The 20,974-nt window shown below is 40.2% G+C and overlaps 1 protein-coding gene across 1 annotated transcript in view; it reads right to left on the reverse strand.

The window, feature by feature from the left end:
• Positions 1-9,798: 9,798 nt before the first annotated feature.
• GARNL3 (GTPase activating Rap/RanGAP domain like 3) overlaps positions 9,799-20,974 on the reverse strand; it is a 1,031,878-nt gene continuing 1,020,702 nt past the window's right edge. The window contains exon 29 of the mRNA XM_078641846.1: positions 9,799-19,316. Coding sequence (XP_078497972.1) covers positions 19,154-19,316 — 163 coding nt within the window. The 3' untranslated portion in view covers positions 9,799-19,153. The remainder of the gene's footprint in view (positions 19,317-20,974) is intronic.

Genomic DNA, 20,974 nt, shown 5'->3' on the forward strand with positions numbered 1-20,974 from the left:
TTCCTCTTTCTAAGTGTGTTGCATTTTGCAGCACACTTAAAAAAAGGAAAATTCCTCAAAGGATTGTTTTTGTACAAGAAGGTGTTTCTTGCACAAAAACAGTCCTACATGAAACACACACACCCTTCAATCAATCAATCAATCAATCAGGGAATTTGTAAAGCTCACTGCTTACCCGCTAGGGTCTCAAGGCGCTGGGGGGGAGGGGAGCTGCAGCTAGTAGTCGAAGAGCCAGGTCTTGAGCAGTCTTCTGAATGCCGGGAGGTCTGCGGTCTGTCGTAGGAGGAGGGGGAGGGCGTTCCAGGACTTGGCGGCGCGGTGGGAGAAGGATCTGCCCCCAGAAGTGGTTGTGTGGATGCGCGGGACGGCGGCCAGGGATAGGTCGGCGGAGCGGAGTTTCCTGTTGGGTACGTAAAAGGAGAGTCTGTCGTTGAGGTAGGCTGGACTGGTGTTGTGGAGTGCCTTGTGTGCGTGGATCATGAGTTTGAATGTGATTCTTTTGTCGACGGGGAGCCAGTGCAGGTCTCTCAGGTGCGGGGTGATGTAGTCTCGGCGTGGGACGTTGAGGATCAATCAATCAATCAATCAATCAATCAATCAATCAATCAATCAATCAATCATTTATAAAGCACAGCAAATTACCCACAAGGGCCTCAAGGCACTGGGGTTGCTAACTGCTGCAAGGTGATTTGTTACTTTGAACAGCCACGTCTTGAGCTGAATTCCTGGAGCGATGAGGCAGTCCTGGGGTGCATTGGGAGGTTGTACCAAGATTTGGCCGCCAGATGTGAGAAGGAGCATCCTCCGCTGTTGGCTCAATGGATCCGGGGGCATCTACAAAAAAGTGGGAGGCAAATCGTAGGTGTCTGGTTGGATGGTGTAAGGTCAGGCATTTGTTGATGTATGCTAGTCCTTCGTTGTGCAGGTCTTCGTAAGCGTGGGTCAATATTTTGAACTGGCATCATTTCTGGATCGGGAACCAGTTTAGCTTCTTAAGGTGGGGTGGGATATTGGGTCCATCTGGGGAGGTTGAGACTGAGTCTTGCTGCTGAGTTTTGTATTGTCTGTAATCTATTTCAGAGGGGTGCAGTGATTCCTATGTAGAGTGTGTTCCCATAGTCTAGTATGCGGTTGATGAGGGCCTGCATGACGGTCCTTCTGGTGTCAACTATGAGCCACCTGAAGATCTTACAGAGCATGCGTAGCGTGTGGAAGCAGGCAGATAAGACAGCGTTTACCTGTTCCTTCATGGATAAGTTGATGCACCACGATGTGCCATGTTACAAGGGTGCCTACCTTGGCACTTTGCAGCAAGAGTATGAATGTGCTGTATGTTAGTAAATAGAACACATTCCTGCCCTCTCCATTTTAGGAGGCGCAGCAAGTTGTCTTAGTGCATTGCATCGAATAATGTTAAATCTGACCCCTGCTACCTAAACATCAAGTTTACAAGTGTGGTTAATTACCTATATTATTATATTTACTGATACCACAGCATTACTAACAATGCAAACTCTAGCCAATTAAAATTATAATTGTTCTAAGATGTTCTTACACTGTTGCAGCAGAAATGATGTACAAATGTTAAGGCACAATCCCAGCACACTATAGCATGATTGCTGACAAGTTCAGACACTGTCCAGTGAATGCTTAAACATTGGTAGGATTTAGTGTTGCTTCCCCTTCAAATACTAACAAAGATGAAAGTTGTTGGTAGAAACAAATTAATTAGTGGATCCCTGCTGGGGGATTGATGAAGGAGGGTGATCCTCCAACAGGGATCCACCCACTTAGTACCAGGGAGGGGGAGCTGCCCCTTGGGCAAGGGTGTTTGCTCCCCCCTCAACATTTGAGGGGGGGCAGAAGAGCACTAGGTACTTTATGAGTGAAAATTTGATTAGAGGCTGCCCAAAATGGGCATGCCAATGCTCCCACAACCCCCAAACCACTCCAAAGTCTTTCAGCCCCTCCTGGGGTCCAAATGGGGGTTATTTACCACCCCCGATCTGCCCCCCTGAGGGGACAGAAAGCCCATTAGACACCAGGGATTTTGTTTCTGTATATAAAAGAGGGGTGGGAGCTACTCACAGAGGGCAAGACCATGCCCCCACCCAAATATATTTGGAAACAGTCTTTCTGCCCCCCCAGGGGTGTCAGAAAGCACACTAGGCACTAGCGATTTTTATTTATGTACATTTAGGAGTGGGGCTAATACAATCCACAGTATTTCATCCCCCCAGAGGCAGATGGGGGCAATAGCCTCTGATCTGCCCCCCCCCCCCCCCCCCCAGGGCAGAATCCCCACTAAGCACCAGGGTTATATTTTTGTTTATACGTAGGGGTGTGGTCACTAGCATGCCCTCACCCCTACTAAGTGGACAGTCTTTCTGCCCCCCCCCCCTTGGGGGCAGATGGGGTAATAGCCCTCGATCTGTCCCGGGGTGGGCAGGGGTGGGGGCTACCCAGAATGAGCATGCCAATGCCAACCCCCCTTAAAAGATTTCTGACCTCCCCCAGAGGCAGCTGGGGGCAACAGCCCTTTATCTGCCCCCCAAGAGGCAGAAACGCCACTAGGCACCGGGGATTAAGTATTTTGTTTAGATATAGGGATGAGGAATGTTAAAAATGGGAATGCCAGTGGCCCTACCCCTCCGAAACTAGACAATCTTTCTGGTCCCCTTGGGGGTAGATGGGTGCAAAATCCCTGGATCTTCTCCCCCGGGGGATAGAAAGCCAATTAGGGAGTCAGGGACTATATTTTTTGTAGGTTAGGGGTGGAAGCTTCCTAGAATGGGCATTCCAATTCCTCCTCCCCCTAAAAAATGTGCCACAGTATTTCTGCCTCCACTGGGAGGTAGATGGGGCAATAGCCCCTGATCTTCCCCCTGGAGGGGGGGACAGAAAGCCCACTAGACACCATGGTTTGTGTTTTATATACGTAGGGGTGGGGGCTGCCCACAATGAACATGCCAGTGCCCCCATACACAAATTGGACGGTCTTTCTGTCCCCCCTTGGGGGCCAGATGGGGGTTATTACCCCCTTTCCTGCCTCATAGGGAGGCAGAAAGCCTACTAGACACCAGGGTTTTGTTTATGTGCATGTTAGAGAGTGGCCTAAATGACAAGGGTCGCTCCCCTTTTTTTCTAGGGGAACATTTTGGCAGTTTCTGCCCCAATTTCTTAAGGCTCATCTAACCCCCAAGGAAGGCTAAAACCAGTAGATACCAGGGAAAGTGTGTGTGTGTGTGTGTGTGTGTGTGTGTGTGTGTGTGTGTGTGTGCGCGAACTGTAGTTCTGCTGACGGTCTGCTGTACAGACTTTTGGCAGGCTGTGTGTGTACTGTCATTTTGCTGGCAGTGTGTGTGGACTTGCACTTGGATGGTTTGTAGTGGGGCTGAGCCTTGCATTCCTACAGTGTTAAGTTAGCATGAGCTTATTAGAAGTTTAAATGCCATGTTACCTTTTTGCTTTCTTTTGCACACGGCACACATGTTAGTTATTGTGTCACGTTAGGCTGAGTTTTGCTTCACATGGGAATAACTTGTTTTTCCACATTGATAGACTTGCTTTGTAAGCGCAGTCTGAACAGTGAGTGCCGAGGCCTTCAAGGTTATCAACACTAAGTAAGTAAGTAAGTAATTTATATAGCGCGCTACATACCCAGAGGGTCTCAAGGCGCTTGAGGAAGGGTAGGGAATTATTTGTCGAATATCCATCTTTTAAGTTGCTTTCTGAATGATAGGTGGTTCTAAGTGAGGCGGAGGTGAGTGGGAAGTGAGTTCCAAGTTTTGGCTGCCAGGTAGGAGAAGGATCGTCCTCCCATTGTGGTTTTGTTGATGCGAGGTACAGCGGCCAGGGCTTGGTTGGAGGAGCGTAGCTGGCGGGAGGGGGTGTAGAAGGAAAGTCGTGTGTTGAGGCATTCGGGTCCAAGTTCGTAAAGTGCTTTGTGTGCGTGGGTTAGGAGGCGGAAAGTTATCCTCTTATTGACGGGACACTGTTGCTTTTGTTCGAACTGATCAGCGCACGTTCTAGACATAATATATATGCAGCTGTGGACAGCTCAGATACTGGCACCTTTAATAATACACTGTGTAGGCATGATTGAACACACTTGTAGAACTTTCTTGTGCTGAGAGCTTGTGCAGACTCGATGTGATTCACTCCTGCTAAACTCTGAGGTATGGGGTCGCCTATGCAAGCCTAAGAGACCTTCGTTAGCTATAAAATAACTTACTAGCAAGGGAGGGTGAAATCTAGGTATATATTTAACCTGTTTCCATTTAGCATCATAACATGCTTTCTCCCTTTGTATTTTATGGAATAGTAACTATGCTGACAATCTTATTTCTTATCATATGTCTGCTTGTATTAGCTAAGATGCTGTACCTGAGATCACGGCATTGACATAAACATTTTAAACTTGCTCGTATCTCCCTTTACTCCCTGTTCTGGAGTGGTATGAGAGTATAACAAAAGAGTGCTCATGTTTCCCACCTTAACTGAGGTATCCTAAGTCGCATGTTCTGGGTTGTATAATCATTGGTGACTTTGCTATAGGACGAAGATCTAATGTGACACTGATGCTAGTCTGGTAGGGGATTTTGGGTACTAAGGTGAGTTTTGGTACACCCTAATTCACTGAGGTCCTGAGTCTCTGTGCACAGTTCTGTAACTGAGCAGAATCCCTGCAACAGGTTGTGTGTGTTTGTGTGTGAACTATGGCTTGGTGGTTATGTGTGTAGACTGGTGCTTGCTTGGTGGTGTGCGTGGACTGCCGCTTGCTTGGCGGTGTGCGTGGACTGGCGATTGGCTGGCAGTATGCGCAGACTGGTGCTTGGCTGATGGTTTGCATGAATGGTGCTTGGCTGGCAGTGTATGTGGATGACGCTTGGCTGGTGCTGTGTGAAGCAGCGGCTACTCCGCTGTAGCAGGAAAGGAAAAATAAAATGATAATAAACACTTGTTTTACTATTTCTTTCTTGCCCAGTCTTGGGGGTAGGGCCATGGGGGTGGATGAGGTGAGTGGTAGATGCACTCCCTTCACTGTGCATGACGGATTGGCCAAATCATCATGCACAATGAAGGCTCTCTCCAACCTAGCAACACAACTGGGTTGGAGAGAGCATTCAAAGTCTCACAGTCAGTCCTGGAGAACCAGCCAACGGCACTCAGGCCAATCCTGAACCTGCTCTCATGTGTGAGAGGAGCTTCAGGTTTGGCCACAGGGCATTCTGGGAGACTGTGATGCTTGGAGTAGAAGAGGAGTAGAGCATAACAAGGCCGGCTGAAGGTACATTTTATTTGCCACCTGTGACACCTATGAAAGCCCCACCACTCCCCACCAGCCCCGTCCAGCCCGCCTCTTGTCCAGCACACTGGGTGTGCATGGACTGGAAGTGTGGCTTGTGTGGATCCCCCAGTGTTTTTTACCCAGAATCCCCTGTAAACCTCAAATTTAGCTAAAATAAAGTCATTTTTTCCTGACATTTCTGTGTGGAAAAGTTGTTAGATCATTACACCAGCACAAATTTCCCAACACCCAGCGTTCCCCTCGGCCTATCGATCAAATTGATACCTCACTTCTGTGGGTGCCCAAAGCAAAGTCAGCCTAAAAACGTATAAAGAAACTTCCCTTTTGGACCCACTTTGGTTCCCCCTCAATTTCTACAGGTTTTTGGCCCTTCCCTTTAGCCCACCCACACAAGTGAGGTATCATTTCTATCGGGAGACCAAGAGGAGCGCTGAGTAGTAGGAAATTTGTGCTGTTGCTGTGACCCCACAAAAATGTGAGGAAAATTTGAGGTTTGCAGGGGATTCTGGGTAGGAAAATGTAGGGGGATCCATGCAAACTAGACCTCCCTAACTCCTCCGGTTGTGTAGTTTTTGAGACATCTCTGGGTTTGGCAGGTTTCCCTATATGGCTGCCAAGCCCAGGACCAAAAACACAGCATAAAACGACCTGGATTTGCGAAGGAGTCCCCTGGGTTTTTGGTCCCGGGCTTGGCAGCCATGTAGGGACATCTAACAATCCCAGAAAGTTCTGAAAACTTGACACAGAGGTGAGTCCAAGGAGGTGCAAGTTGCGTGGATCTTCCAACATTTTCCCACCTAGAATCCCCTGCAAACCTCAAATTTAGCTAAAAAAAGTCACCCCTTGCTCACTTTAAAAATCTCCCATAATTAGAAGAAGTAACAGGTGAAAACGTTGGCACAAATGGCTGTTTTTTTCAACTCTATTTCAATATTTTTTTATCTTAACATGGATACCTTAGGTGGACAAAAAGTTACAGGGGCCTAAGCACGAACAACCCCAAATAGCCCAAAAATGACTTAGCACGGGGGGCGGGGGTGGAAAGGCCTAGCAGCGAAGGTGTTAATTAATTTAGATGAGAGAAAGAGGTAATGGTAGAAAGGAAAAGAAAGGAAAATGGAGGCAAAGAAGAGAAGAGTTAAGATGAGAAATGGAGATGAGGGGCATTGCCAAGGGAGAGAGACAGTGGGAAGATATCCTGAGAAAGGAGAAAGAGGCTGGAAGATTAGAAACTGTGAGCGACAGAGAGAAGGGATGGTGGCGAGAGGATTACAAATCATAGGAAATGAGGAAAGAGATGAGAGCAATGAAACAGAGAAGAAGGAAGAGGAAAGGAAGAAGGTTGTGGTAAACACTAGAGCATGATAGAATGAAGGAAAGAGAAGAAGATAGGAAAGATCAGAGAAGAAGTCATAGACGTGTTATGATTAGGGAAACGAGGCGTCGATTTATTAAAAAAAAAGAAGATAGTGCAAAAAGGAGATGAAAATAAGTGTTTGCTGAAAAATGTGTGGGATTATGCACCATTTTCTAAATTTTCTTTTCCAAATGTCTTTGGTGAGAATCTGCCTATGCTTCACTTGTAGTTAGTTGTTGGAATAGCTCACTGCTCTCAGTCAGTCAGTGCAGTATGGAGGGTGGTATGGCATTATTTGCCAGGGTTGCTTTTTGTTTCCAGTCTAGCTTGGACCGGCCTCAGAGGTGGCACACTCAGTGCCAAAAACATAGGGGTGGCTTGTCCTTTTGTGCATCATGCTGCCATCCTCTTTTATGATCATTAAAAAATTGACTATTGCTGGCAGCTGAGGGAATAAAAAAAGTACTTTAAATGTAGGTCGTCCATGTGCTTGGGGATGAAATTGTGTTTCTGGGAGAGAAAGTGTGTGTATGTGCATACATTTGTGTCTGTATGTGTAAGCATGTGTGTGAGTGAAAGTGTGAGTATGAATGAATCAGAGTGAGAGTGAACACATGAGTGCAAGTGAGGGAGACAAAATGAATGAGAGCGAATGTGAGTGAATGCACGTGAGTGAGACTGAGAATGTGTTGTTTCGCTTGTTCATCTCTGATTGGCATACATATAGGCAAATAAATTATTTGCTTAATGAGACAGCCATACCAAAATATTTGTGCTGGTGCACTGAAAGTGATTCTTATCATGACAGGCACCTGTGATAAATTCTGGTGCTGGCATACTCGAGGTAAATCTTGGCATATAGAGCCACCCTTGGAAAGATGCTGGTGCTGGATTGTTTGAAGAAATTATTGGCTTGTGGTGCCCATGGCAAATTACAGGCATTAGCACATTGGAGGTAATACCTGGCAACAGAATGTCAACCGTATCATCTGGGTGGGATGCTGCAACAATGTCAAAATTCTAGTCCTGGCATGCCAGTTGACATAGGGGTCAACCATGCTTTACGAGCGACATTACAGCTGAATTTTGGCACTGGCATGCGGTTTGTGATACTTTGACATAAGGTTGGAATGGGGAACAGGGTGGCTTGACAAAATGCTAACCTTGGCTCAATGAAGGTCATTTCTGACATATGATGCCCCATAGCACATTTTGAAAAAAATGAGTCTATTGATTTGAAAGGACATTAATCTTTACTGAGTACCCTTTCAGAGTCTATGTCGTTTTGCGAATTTTTGTGAAAAATGTGCTTTAAAACGCAATATTTGACAAGTATTAAACACTTTTTCTTAATTTGAGAACTAGAGGAGGTCCGTCTCAACTGCTTTGCTTGCAAGTAGTACTTCTCACCACTTACAAAGATCATGTCCGCTCTATAATTGAGGTGATATCTTAGTGAGACATTTATCTGTCTTGTATTTTTATGTTAATCATGCAGTTATTATGGAACGCCAGTGATGTCAATTATTATCATGTTCTCAGGGTTAAGATCATATGACATCAACCCCTGGAAAGATTCAACATCATATCATGTCACTTCCTGTGATGTCCTTAAGGTCAATGGTGTGTGATGTCACTTCTACCCCAGGCATATTGGTAAATGGACACCCATGCATAGAACTTCTCACAGAACTGCCGTAATTTAATCCTATGGAGGCTATGATCCGGATAGGCGATTTCGGAGGGAAGAAAATTTGCAAGCTATATAAACTATATAAATAATTTGTGATGAAAACACCAGACACATGCCAGAGATTAGGTCAGTATATGAAAGATATGCAGGGATACCTAAGACAAATGGCAAGAAGCCCAAACAGCACTTAGTGAGGTTGCTACTGAGGTGCAATTCAAGGAGATCCAACTTAAATTCCTCCATTGGTGGAATATGCATGCCAGAGGCTGTAGCGCTTTAACAACATAGTCTATCTAGTGGCCTCCAATGCAGTGACAAAAATGGGGATTTTCTGCATATGGTTTGGTCTTGTCCCAGAAACACAGGTTTTTAGAGGGGGTACTCCGCACACTGTCCGAAATGGCAAATTGACAGCTTGATTTTTACTTTAAACATACCCTGTTACACTACACCTCAAATTGAGACAGAGGCAGGCACAAATTGACTATGATCAAGCTGGAGCTCATGATGCTCAAATATGATAGCGCAGAGCTCTTGAGAAAACAGTGAACCGCCAAACCAGGAGGTATGAGTGAGTGGAATGGATCATAGCATGTCATTGGAGAAGCTGATATATAGAGCTTGCGGATGTCTGCATAACCACTCTGGGTCTGCTTGGAAAGGATGGTATTTGGAAGCATTGAAGAATAACTGAGTCCAACTTGGAATGGCAGGGCATGAGTTAATGTAATGCCCAAAAATGTAAAGAATTAAGTTTTTCAGTGTAGGATTTTAATGTACAAATGATTTAAGATGGTGTAATAAGTCAGCTACAGACATGTGCTAAGTTTGATGCTTTTTGGTGGATTTATGTCTCTAACTAGGTTAGAACTTTATAACATTGTTTTACAAAACAAATAATATTACAATTTTCATTTAAGACTTATTTTTATTAGTAAAACATGTATTTTAATTTTTTATTAATATCCTTATATTTGTATCTGTTAAAGTTATTTTAAAGATACATGCATTTGTATAAATGTATTTTTAATAGATATTTAATTAATTTTACATGTTCCTAATGGTATATTTTTAATGTATTACATTTCAAAAATAATTATTTTTCTTTTTGGTTACAATAATACTTATTGATATTGATGTTGATATTTTGGTCTGTGATAATTTTGCAGTTGATGTTCATGTGTTTTATATTATATGTATGTTAAGTCAACAATTTGGATCTTTCTATTCTTTATCATGAGATTCTGTCATACAACACCGTGTGAAAAGCTGATTTGTGGTCTTTCCAGTCTAGTGAGCCGGAGTCTGAAACTTCTCTTCCATTTCAGTCAGAAATATAGTTTATAGATGCAGCTCCCAATTGAACCATAATAGCTTGTTTTTCCGATAAAGATTTTAATTAAAAAAAATTTAACAATCAGGACAATAGACTACAAGTTCAAATTTCATAAATATTTATTACATATCAAGAACAAAAAGTACCTACCCTCACAGCAGTGGTCTACATCACTTGAAATATCTGTAGTAATTATACTAACAACTCCATTTCTTTACAGGCCACATTCGAAAGACAAAACATTTACATTATCACTTGGCATTAAAAACAATGGCAATACAATATATTTTAAGACACTTGGTGGTAGTTCATTGTTTATATCACATAGGTTCAGCAACAGTCTAACAGTACGTTATCATTAAGGTACAAAACCACTGCTAAAAATCAAGGGTTTGAAACAAAAAGTAACAGGGCTGACAAACAAATCTGTACAAAGCTTAGCATCTTTAACATCTTCCATTCAACAAGATAAATACTCAATAAATAACAAGAAGTAAATAAATCTGCAAAAATATTCCCATTTTTTGTTTCTTTAAATTGTTTCCTCAAGGCTCCTAGTAGTGTTCGAGAGTTCACATTTAAACAGGTAAACAGAGGCGTTTGATCTTCTCAAGTGCAATTGCAGAAAGAGGACAAAGCAGGCATGCATTACATAGGCTGGAGGGCTTTCCCTGTGGAGAGGATGCAAGGCAACAGAAGGAAAGACAACACAAAATAATCGCATGATGTTCTTTAAATCGGGAATTCCTCTGAGCAACTTCCTGATATGCAGTACGGAAAAACATTCGGAATCTGCACTTCGAGTTCAAAGGACTTCAAAATTCAGTAGCGGCTATACATGATGGGACAGGACATTTTGCCCAACTTTTAAAGTATGCAAAGGGTTGACATATATGAGAAGTTGATGCATTGCCAGTTTGCCCGAAAATGGAACACTGCCACTAATCAGTGTTTTGTTTGGTTTCTTGTGAAAAACAAGCTAACCGATTTATTTTATGAATCTGGCTGTTTTAAAATATTTAAGTGTTTGTTTTCCTATTTGCGTCATCCACCACCACCCACTGCAGACCTCAAAAGACCTACAATGGACATTATTTGAATTTTTTAAAATGTTTTTCCTTTCCTCGTTACATGTGTCCTACACTCCTGATCAGTAGAGGTGAGCGAGGCCCTGGCCCAGTAACTGCACTTTGCACCCAACCATGCAGTGTCTGGACTGACCTCCCCTGTTTGGTCCACAAAATTTGCTCCAATCATTTGTTCAGGAAAAAGTTGAAGACCCTGTGGTTCTAGTCCGTGTTGGGCTCAAATGTCTTTATGACTTAGTGTAGCACAGTACAAATTATTGATGATGGTGTAGAAGAGACGGAAATGTAAACCCCCTGTAGATAATTCTCATGTATTACGTTCTCCTTTGAATTGCTCTGAAATTAGCATGGAACCACATGTTGTTAGCTTCTTACGTACTTAGATGTTGTTAAATCATACAAAAATGGTGTATAGTTTAATAACACTTGTTTTGACAAACACGATATACATGCTGACGTATCTGTTCATTGCTATTCTAAGACTTTTAGGTCTAAGTCAACACATTTGATGGTATTTGTTGACAAAAGTGGATTTTAACAAAGAGCTTTTGTGGCAACTTACACTGAACATGAGTTGAGGTTGATTTTGAATTGACAAGTCTTTGCTATGGTAGCATGAACACAGTGTAATACTTATGGAGTGAATTCTCTCCAACGCTCTAAAACAGTAGACTGCACACATTTGTAGGAATGATCTTGATAGGCAGCCCTCTTGGTAAAATAGAATACCAATGATTTCTCATTCCTGAATTTACAGTAGAAACATCCTGATCTGGATCATGTTAGCTACAGCAGTAAAGCTGTTGTATTGCATTTTAGTGCTAAGGTATGAAAGGTATGAATTAATGAATTCTGGCAACATGCACACACATGTACTACAGTAATGTTTAGATAATAATATGTACATGTATGTCTTAATTTAGATATAGGCAAATATACAGTATGTCTGGTGCACACTTATCTTTCCACATAAGGCCTTGGAGTAAAAGGAGCAAATGTGACATTGGATACTTGTAAACAGGGAAAAACATTAACAGAATTGCTATGCAGGGGTATTCTGTTTGAAAATACATTTTAGAATAATACAACCTTTGGCAGTTTAAAAACCTAGATGGTTTATGATACTGATTTTCTTTACATTACTGTTTTATAGGTGCCATAGCTAGTGCATTGTGACTCTACAGTAAAATCTTTAGAAACTGCCCTGAACTGCAACAAACGTATGTAACCATGATTTGCATAGCTCATGAATCTCCCAGTCAAATTGCTTCTTACAACTTTGGTCCATCTTTGATGAAAACTGATTAAGCACTTATTAAATATAGTCCTAAATTAGTTGTCTGATTAGAACTTGTCATATCTCATCTGTATGTATTTACTCCACATGGAAATTTTTCCATGATAATCAAACATAATTTCATTAATGTCTAGGTACTAATAACTTGCTAATTGACATGGAAGAGGGCACATTGACTCATGTAACATGGACGCAATAACACCCTGACATCTCTGTGTGTAGCTCTGACTTCGTGCACCACACAAGTCTCTAAGAAGGCCTTACTTTGATTGCACTGTCTGAGTTCAGAAAGACCTCAATCACTCCATTTAGGGGAAGCAACTTTGAGGTTGTACAGGCGAGGTTCAGGCACCAATATAGATATCCACTCTGGTTTGTAATATTCAGTATGTGAATTCTCTCACACACTTAAATCATCTCAGTTTGTAGGATGGGCATCTAGATGAATGTAGGTAAAAACCAGATCAGTTTCCATATATGGATGGATGTGTAAATGAAGTTGAAATTGCAAACTGCCTTGAATAGGTTCAAGAATGGATGACACACTGACATGACGATTCTAAAAGAATACAAATCAAAAATATTCTTTATCAGCATCTTAAATTCAATAGGGGCCTATGGACAGAGGTACTCTGGAGTATGTGTAATAGTACTCTTGAAGCACTCCTATGTGTTCTTGCATGCATTTGCAAATTAGCCTCAAAATGCCTATATTTAGAATAATATTGGAATATTTAGGGAGTATCAATATGTAATTAATACAAACACTTTTACTATTAAGCAGTTGGATAGTTTAAGTCCAATTTACAAAGGTATGTAAGAGGACACTACAGAGGGGTCCTGTACTGCTATTTCCCATACTCATAAAGGCTTTTGCAAATCAAGCTCTGCATCATTACTGTTCACCATTAAAGCTATTATTCAGACTATCAGAGACATTTTTGGGGCCCTTTCTTTGCTTTCATAAATAAAATGTATACCAAAATATAAATTCTCTTTGGTTCACTTTATGTGCGAGAGTCACCCATTGCTATCTAAACGTAATTATAAAGCATCAGCCATCATAACAGTAACCCTCTACCTCACTTCTAATAGATTCTGATGAGCTATAAGTGCCAAAGATTCAAGGTTTCAGTAGTAGTCATGCTGGCCCTCCAACTGAATCCATAGTATTGAAATTGTTAGAGAATATACATGATGCCTCGCTCATGCAGTAGGTTACTCTGGTTGTAAATGCAAACTTGCCTTCTAAGTTGGACGTGTCACTAGATTACAGGGATTTTTACACACTGAGAGAGCTTACTTTAAAGGAAAAAAGTCATTCTTACATCTCCAAAGGTCTTTTGACAGCATTCAAGTAATTGTGGTTCACATAGTTATTAAAGAAATTGAACCATGTTGATGGTTCATTCTTCATCTATTAGTTACTCCATCGTGTTTGTCAATATACAGTGACATGGACAACTGAATGAAAAGGAAATCCATGAAAGAAGGCAACCTGAATGTCTAAATAGGAATTAATGATAGTACTCCAACATGATTAGGAGCCCAGTCTTTCCACACATAAAAGGTCTGTTCAGAGAATTCACATCATATACTGATAATATTGGCAGCAAGGACAAAAGCCAAAAGAGAGATAATTGATGGTAGTTTCAAATATATGAGGATAACATTGTCCACATTAGACATAGAAACTTCATTAGTCACTCTCCACATGCCAGAGAGTTTTGTTAGCACAGATTCATTTTGGGAAGTTCCATTAAAAATTTCCTCAAAGCCCACATCTTCAAATTCTTAAATAGTCAGGGGCTTCCATACCCCACTGTACCCCACTATTACTGCAAAGTAAAATCACAGTCTACGCTGTCTGATGGTGGGGACTCAGAAATACAAGATCAACATTGTGGAAAAGATCTCTCTTGTTCCTTTGCTCTTGAGGAAAAAATCAGTACCTGCAGGCATCTATCTATGCAGGGTTTGCGTAGGACCGAGCCAGCCAGACCTATATTTAGTAAGGATTGTCCGGATGCAATCTTTTACTGTAGCCACGTGCTTTTCGATATTGATAAAGTGTGATTAATTGATGCAATGCGTTTTGTTGCATTGCAAAATGTCAGCACACAAACACCAAACTAAACATTAGTAAATAATCCCAGTAGCTGCCATTCAGACTTGGTTCTGGTCAAATAACTCTCATAAAACATCATAGGATCCTGGTAGAGATGAACCACCACTTGGATATCATAAGTATAACTTTGAAAGTCAATTTTCAGGCTCCTCAGAGGATTAAAAATCCCCATCCTAGTACTGATGGAGATGCACACTGGGCATCAATGTAATGATAAGCCCTTTGGAGCGAATGGTCACAACAAAATGGAGCTTGTGTGATATTAGCTCATTCACCCCACATTGATTACTACCGTACGTGTCTTGGGCAAAATCCTAAATGATTAAAGTCATGGATAACATTTTTTATTGCAGCCTTGAACCTCAAAATCTAGCTGCTACGCAAAAAAAGTCTTTAGGAAATATCTGTGGGTTTATTCAGTTATAGACTTTTTAATATTATTTGTGTATATGCATTTGTGTGTCCTGTGATTTTTGCTTACATGGAAAATAAGATGAATGACTTTGATAGTAATGTGGTGTGACTATATCCATTCCAAGCCTCATAGGCAGGTTGAATTCCATTATCGACTGCAGAAGCTCAAGCTAAAAGCCTCATCTGTCAGTCACATCACCTGTTGACAGGTTCATACTAAGCCTTCCATCCAATTCTTTCTTTTTCTGTTAGCATAAATTCACCAATGGCACTTGGCAATAGACTAATGTACTAGAAATCATTTCACTTCAAGTGCAGCCCTGGACCTGACCCAATGCTGAATAGGCTCTTAATGGGCTTGATTCACCAGGCTATGTCCCTCCATAATTGAGATTTTCACTCAAAAGTTATAGCTTCCACCTGCGGTACCCAGAGGTGATCAGAAATCTGCAGCCTATGACGCTTGCATCTGTGTTTGTGTGAGAAGACTAAGGAAAGTTACATCACATCTATATTTGTAATATCTCCTTGTATGGTTAGATGTGCTCAGTCCAAGGGGAGCGTCTTAGGAGTGGTCAGCTACTGTAATGCAAACAAACTGATGCTGTGGTTGTACACATGCATTATGATTGCATTTTTTTCTCCCATTTTACTTCCAAGTGTACACCAAAACGATCTAAGTATGAAAAAATATGTGCTGTTATTGCTCTTTTCCACAGAGTGTGTGTGAATGTGTGTGTAGGTTTGAAAACATACATTTATTTGATTGAGGGTGTTTATACATTCCAAGCCTATGCGAGAGAGGCAGAGGAACAGACAGTATGCATGCAGGTTAGAGAAGGAACCATTTACAAAAGGTCAACAAGACATTACAATAAACAGGTTAGCCAAAACTGCAAACATTTCAGGACAGGGTCGATGATCTGGAGAAGGGGGAGGATATGTGGGTTAGTGTCAGGAGTAAAGGAGGACTTTAAGTTCAATTATAAAGGTCAGAAGAAGGGAGGCAGTCTCACAAAAAAGTTGTGGGGGGGTGCTCCAAAGGTTGAGAGCATAGATGGATATATTCTTACTACTTCTCTTCTTTTTTCTTGCCTGAGATACCAAATAACTCATAATGGATGAGTACTGCAAATACCAAGTTCAATTCACTAACATAGCTTTGTGTATGCACAGATAGTTTTCATGTACAGAAAAAAGAAATGAATGGTTAATAATGGTTATTTTAGTATTTTACAAATGTCTAACTATAGATATCTAGCATACCTGTAACTTGAAAACTATGCACAAATAATGCTTAGAAAACTGGCATGGGCCAGGACTGTTTGTGATTCATATAAACGTATAAGCCCCATGTTTGCAAATCATGAATTGCTCTTGTATGCCAGGGAGTTTTTTAACAAATAGAAAATATTGTCAAGTTTTGAGAAACAATTATGGAGTCTGCTGCCAGTAATTGCATGAGACACCTCTAGATATTTATGCATTTCTTTGTGCGTCAAGCCACATGGCACTTTTTTTCAGTAGAAGGATATATTCCTATGACAATTGAACAACTACCCACCATTACAGTCCTTTATTTAAAGATTTCACTATAGAATTGTTTCACAATCAGTCTATTTTGTTGGCTTTATAATTTAAAAAGTACAGAAACTTAGTCTCTGAGGCTGAATTTTAAAGGAAAGTTTCAAAATAGCCAAGTAGTGCCTGATGCCACTTTTCCATAGTCAAAAATGGAATGCAAACAGTAGATCTTCTTTATCATTTAAAACAATTAGGTGCAAACAACCTTTTTATTTGATTTTTAATTCATGTGGCAGAAGAGAATTCTACCACTGAACCACAAATGTACTTGAAAATTTAATATTACCTAAGAAAATTATGCCAGATAGAATATGGAGGTATTTTTGCAAGGTATTTCCACCCCATTTTGAACTTTATACATCTGTAATAAGGAAAGTTTCAACTATATTTCATTTCCCATTCCAATATACAAAACTTGAAGAGAGGAGATAAAAATCACAGCAGGATTAAAAACTAGGGGAAGCAAAGTTGGTTCCCCGGAATGACTTTATTGGTCATAAGAAATGCAGCCATAAATAGTAAGGTGCATCCAGCATTAAGTGACAAAGTGCACATTATGAGGCTTTGGTGCCTCACCCAAAAATGTGTTCTTGATATATGGATCAGTGCATACAAGCTACAAAAAAGTGCCTAGATCACTTCTTTACTGAGTCTAAGCTCTAGTCGTTCTGTAGAACATAATTGCTGAAAGATTGGGACTGCTGGGGGTGGGGTTTCAAATATGGCATGCACATTTAAACCGTGACCCCTACCGTAAATACTACAAAATAAAAACACTTAAATATGCTGGGTCAAGGGCTTTTTTCTCCGCACATGACTCACTATTTAGGTTACTATTCGTTTTGAAGTTCTGACAGTAAATTTAGGGCTTGTAACAAAATGATGCATTCAGAAACAGAAGAAGTACAGAAGAGAGAATGTATAGACTTCTAACATGCGGATGACCATTACATTATACCTGACAATTTATATTTTGTGTACTTGAAAACTGAATGCTTTTCATGTTGGTGATGCTAGACCTATTTGTGGTTGCAGACACTCAATATGCTCACTTTTTTTTTTTATGGAGGATACAACACTGAAGAACCTCATCCGTGCAATTACTCAGTAGAACACTAAAGAACCCAGAGGAAGACTAACATAGAGGTACCATTGTCTTTATACAGTATATTTTCTATGAGATTTTATACAGCTAACTAAAAATGAAAAAAATAGGTGCGTATTCCATTATCAATGAGTGACTTTCAATAGTAGGGTCAAGGGATGCCAGATTTTGCAGCACAATCTTCCTTTCTATTGCATTATCACTCATTATTGTTCTCATGGGAAATAGCAGCAATGCTGCACTAAGTTCTCCATGGTATATGAATTTCTATGAAGACCTATAGAGGCCTGCCCTTATCTTGATTTTGGTGAGCCATGGGAGCTGCAACAGATGCTCTGTGGCTCCACATTGCAGCTGCTGCCTCTTCAGGCACTTCCTGGAATTGTTCCTGCAGCAGTCAAGATGCCAAAATAGCAGCACGAATCACTCAAATGACCTAAGTTACTCTACAAGCTTGCACAGAGAAAGTGAACTTTGTACATCATAGGTTAGAGATTTCTAAAAGTAAAAGGAATGCACATGATGTCTCTATTATTTGAAAATAAATATGAAGGCTCCGTTTGGCAAATTTTAACAATTGACTCCCAATATGGTAGATTTGGACTCCTTACTATTTCAAAGATCCTTGGCGATAGTAGAGGTTGTGACTTGAGGTGCAGCTCTCTCGCCAATAAGTGACCATGCTAACTGAAAGTATTGCTAGCTTGGACTTTTGCGTTAAAGGCGAAACAGCTATACATTTAGACCTCTCTAAAAAGCAAAATAGTTACTGTGACCATCAAGCACAGAACAAATGTAAGTAGCAGGGTGCTCAATTTCACCCAAATGGTTTTTATGTTTTAAACAATTATAGTAAATTAATATGTTTTGGAACTGAAAATACTCGGTCTAATTCACAAACTGTGAGCGAGTGTGGTTTACTCATAAAGTACTCCTGAATTACACTTACTCATGGAGGAAATGCTTACTTTTACAGCTCAGATCCACTTTTGTACATGTGCACAAGAGCATAGGTCTAGAACACCAGGAGTATTAAATGGGATAACACCTTCACATTTTCACTGCTAAACTCAGCACATGGCAAATATAATTCAAAAAAAGAATATTTTATAATTTTGCCTTTTTCTTCATATACTAATTATAAGGGCTTGTCAGATGGGTGTTGTACATTCCAGGATAATATTGTATTAATCAGTTAATTGGAATCCAAATTTAGAGACCTAATGTAAATAGAATTATATCATAAATATAATTCCTTTGACTTAAATAGCAACCCTGATGGTATCAAAGATCACAGTGATATAAAACCCCAATTCAATATACCAGATCTGGTGTAGATGTTAGTTGGTTATGAGAACTCAAAGTTACCAAGAACTACTCAAGTTCTCGGTTTAGGAAGTTTGTATTTTAACTTGATATAAATATCCCACCCCTACCTAAAAAATAATATCTTCATATATAATTTATTTATAATGTGACTTGTGTGTAATAAACAATATTTGATATTGACAAAGTGTAGTGAATGTAGCGCATGACAACATATCAAGTTATTTTTTAACATAATTACATATGTGAAGAAGAATAAATACTATTTTTAATCCATACTTTCTTTGTAAAAAAAAGTAATAGAAGGTTGATTGAAGGAGAAGGATGCCTGAAGGATACTGGAAGCACATTCATTGTGTCAGAATGTGTTGTTTCTGGAGGTATTAAAGAGTGACAACCTCCAAATCCGCATCCACTTGGCACCACTTAGAGCTGTTGTGATGTTGCTATAGAGCCAAATGAACTCTGATAACAAAGGAAAGAGGATGAGGAGAGACAAGAGACATGATTGTCTTCACTTCAAGTCAACAATGTCTTCATCGAAAGATGCTGTGAACTGAAATGGTCTGCTGCTTAAAGGGGGACTTCCCTCAACGCTTACATTGGTGTCAGGATCCGAACTGGTGGAATAGTGACGCTGTTCTTCAGAATTGCTTTCGAACGAACCACTGACTATCCTGCAAGGAAAAAGTTTACATTGTTATTAGAAGTTCATTTTTTAAAGTTACAGAAGTGTTCTAGAAACTGGCCTCTTAAAGGCATTACTACCTACATCAATACAAACAACTAAGTCTTTTTCAAGACCATACCTTATTTCCTGAAATCAGCATTTTATACAATATTAGTTGAGTGCTCTGAATTTTTTGAAACTATTTTGATCAAAACAAAACTTTTAAAATTGGCAGCAATTTCTGCCATTGTTTTTAATAAGGAAATCATTTTAAGTAGTGCTAACCTCCATTGAGGGTCGAATGGCATCACACTATATTCAAGTCTATTACATCATGACAGACTGTTCTCAAAGACAGTAACTCTTCCATCCAAATGCATTTATCTGACCTTTTTATAAGTAGCATGTTTCCTACTAGCACCTAACAAAAACACTTTTTTGCACAATATTCCACCAATGACATTAAAACTATTGGAAAAACTACTAAATAACAACTCTACCTCCTTAAAAATCAAAACAATAACTGTGAATTATAGCAATTAGATGTCCGCCAAAAGAGCATAATGCTACAGTACCACACACAAGTGCTAGCTTGTACTATACCTTTTATTTAAAAACTTGTGGAAGAAATAGGGACTAAACGAATATGTGGAATCCAGCAGGCCACTGGGTAATATTAGTTGTGGAATCTCCCATGGGTCTCCTTTTACTTATAATCATTGTTGTATAATATCTGTATACCTAAACCAAATCTTCCAAACCTACAACAAGTATTTTCAAACATGTGTAGTCGGATGAATTTAAATTTTCAATGCATCAATTAGACTATAACAAAATATTTACTCCTAGGATGGCTGAAGAAAATCAAAGCTCACTTTCAAAATGGAATAATGCAATGATTACTCTCTCAGATGAAATTAAGATTCTCTTTGTGATTTTCAGACTACTATATTATTGAGATGGGTTTGCATGTCAATTACTCAAATTATTATTGTTATTATTGGGTGAAAGATTGACTACTGCATCCTCGTTTCCCTGTATTTTCTACCATTTAAAACAAGAATGATCTGTATTAACTACAAAGCCTTCTCTTTTCAACAATGACTTGTCTCGCATATTAAAAAAACAGTGGCGGGAGAATCATGATTACCCAGACACAAATCACTACTAACCTGGAATTTTCCATTAATCTAAGACAGGTCTTTGCCATGCTCTGCGCCTAGGATCATAAGAGTCTCTGGGCCAGATATATGACCTGCCAAATAGCGCCTCGCAAATTGTGGAGCATTTGTGACTCGCAATTTGCGAGGCGCTATTTGGCATGTACAACAGTGTGTTTAACATTGTTTGTGATTCCCAATGGGTTCACAAATTGCGAGGCTCATGAATATTAACGAGCCTCTCGCAATTTGTGAGCCCATTGAGAATGACAGGCCCTCCCTGGGATAGCTGCCTGCTGGGCTAAGCAGGCCACCATGTCTGGGACTGCTTTAAAATAAAGCAGCTTTTTTTTTAAATCCAGCCCGTTTTCCTTAAAGGAAAATGGGATGCATTTAAAAAAGAAAAAATGTAAAGTTTTTCTTTAAATTTTTAAGAGCAGGCAGTGGTCCCTGGGACAACTGCCTGCCCTTAAAAAATAATATTAGATGCATTTGTGAAGGGGAA

Source organism: Lissotriton helveticus, chromosome 5_1 (assembly GCF_964261635.1).
Source record: "Lissotriton helveticus chromosome 5_1, aLisHel1.1, whole genome shotgun sequence".
In the NCBI taxonomy this organism is placed as follows: domain Eukaryota; kingdom Metazoa; phylum Chordata; class Amphibia; order Caudata; family Salamandridae; genus Lissotriton; species Lissotriton helveticus.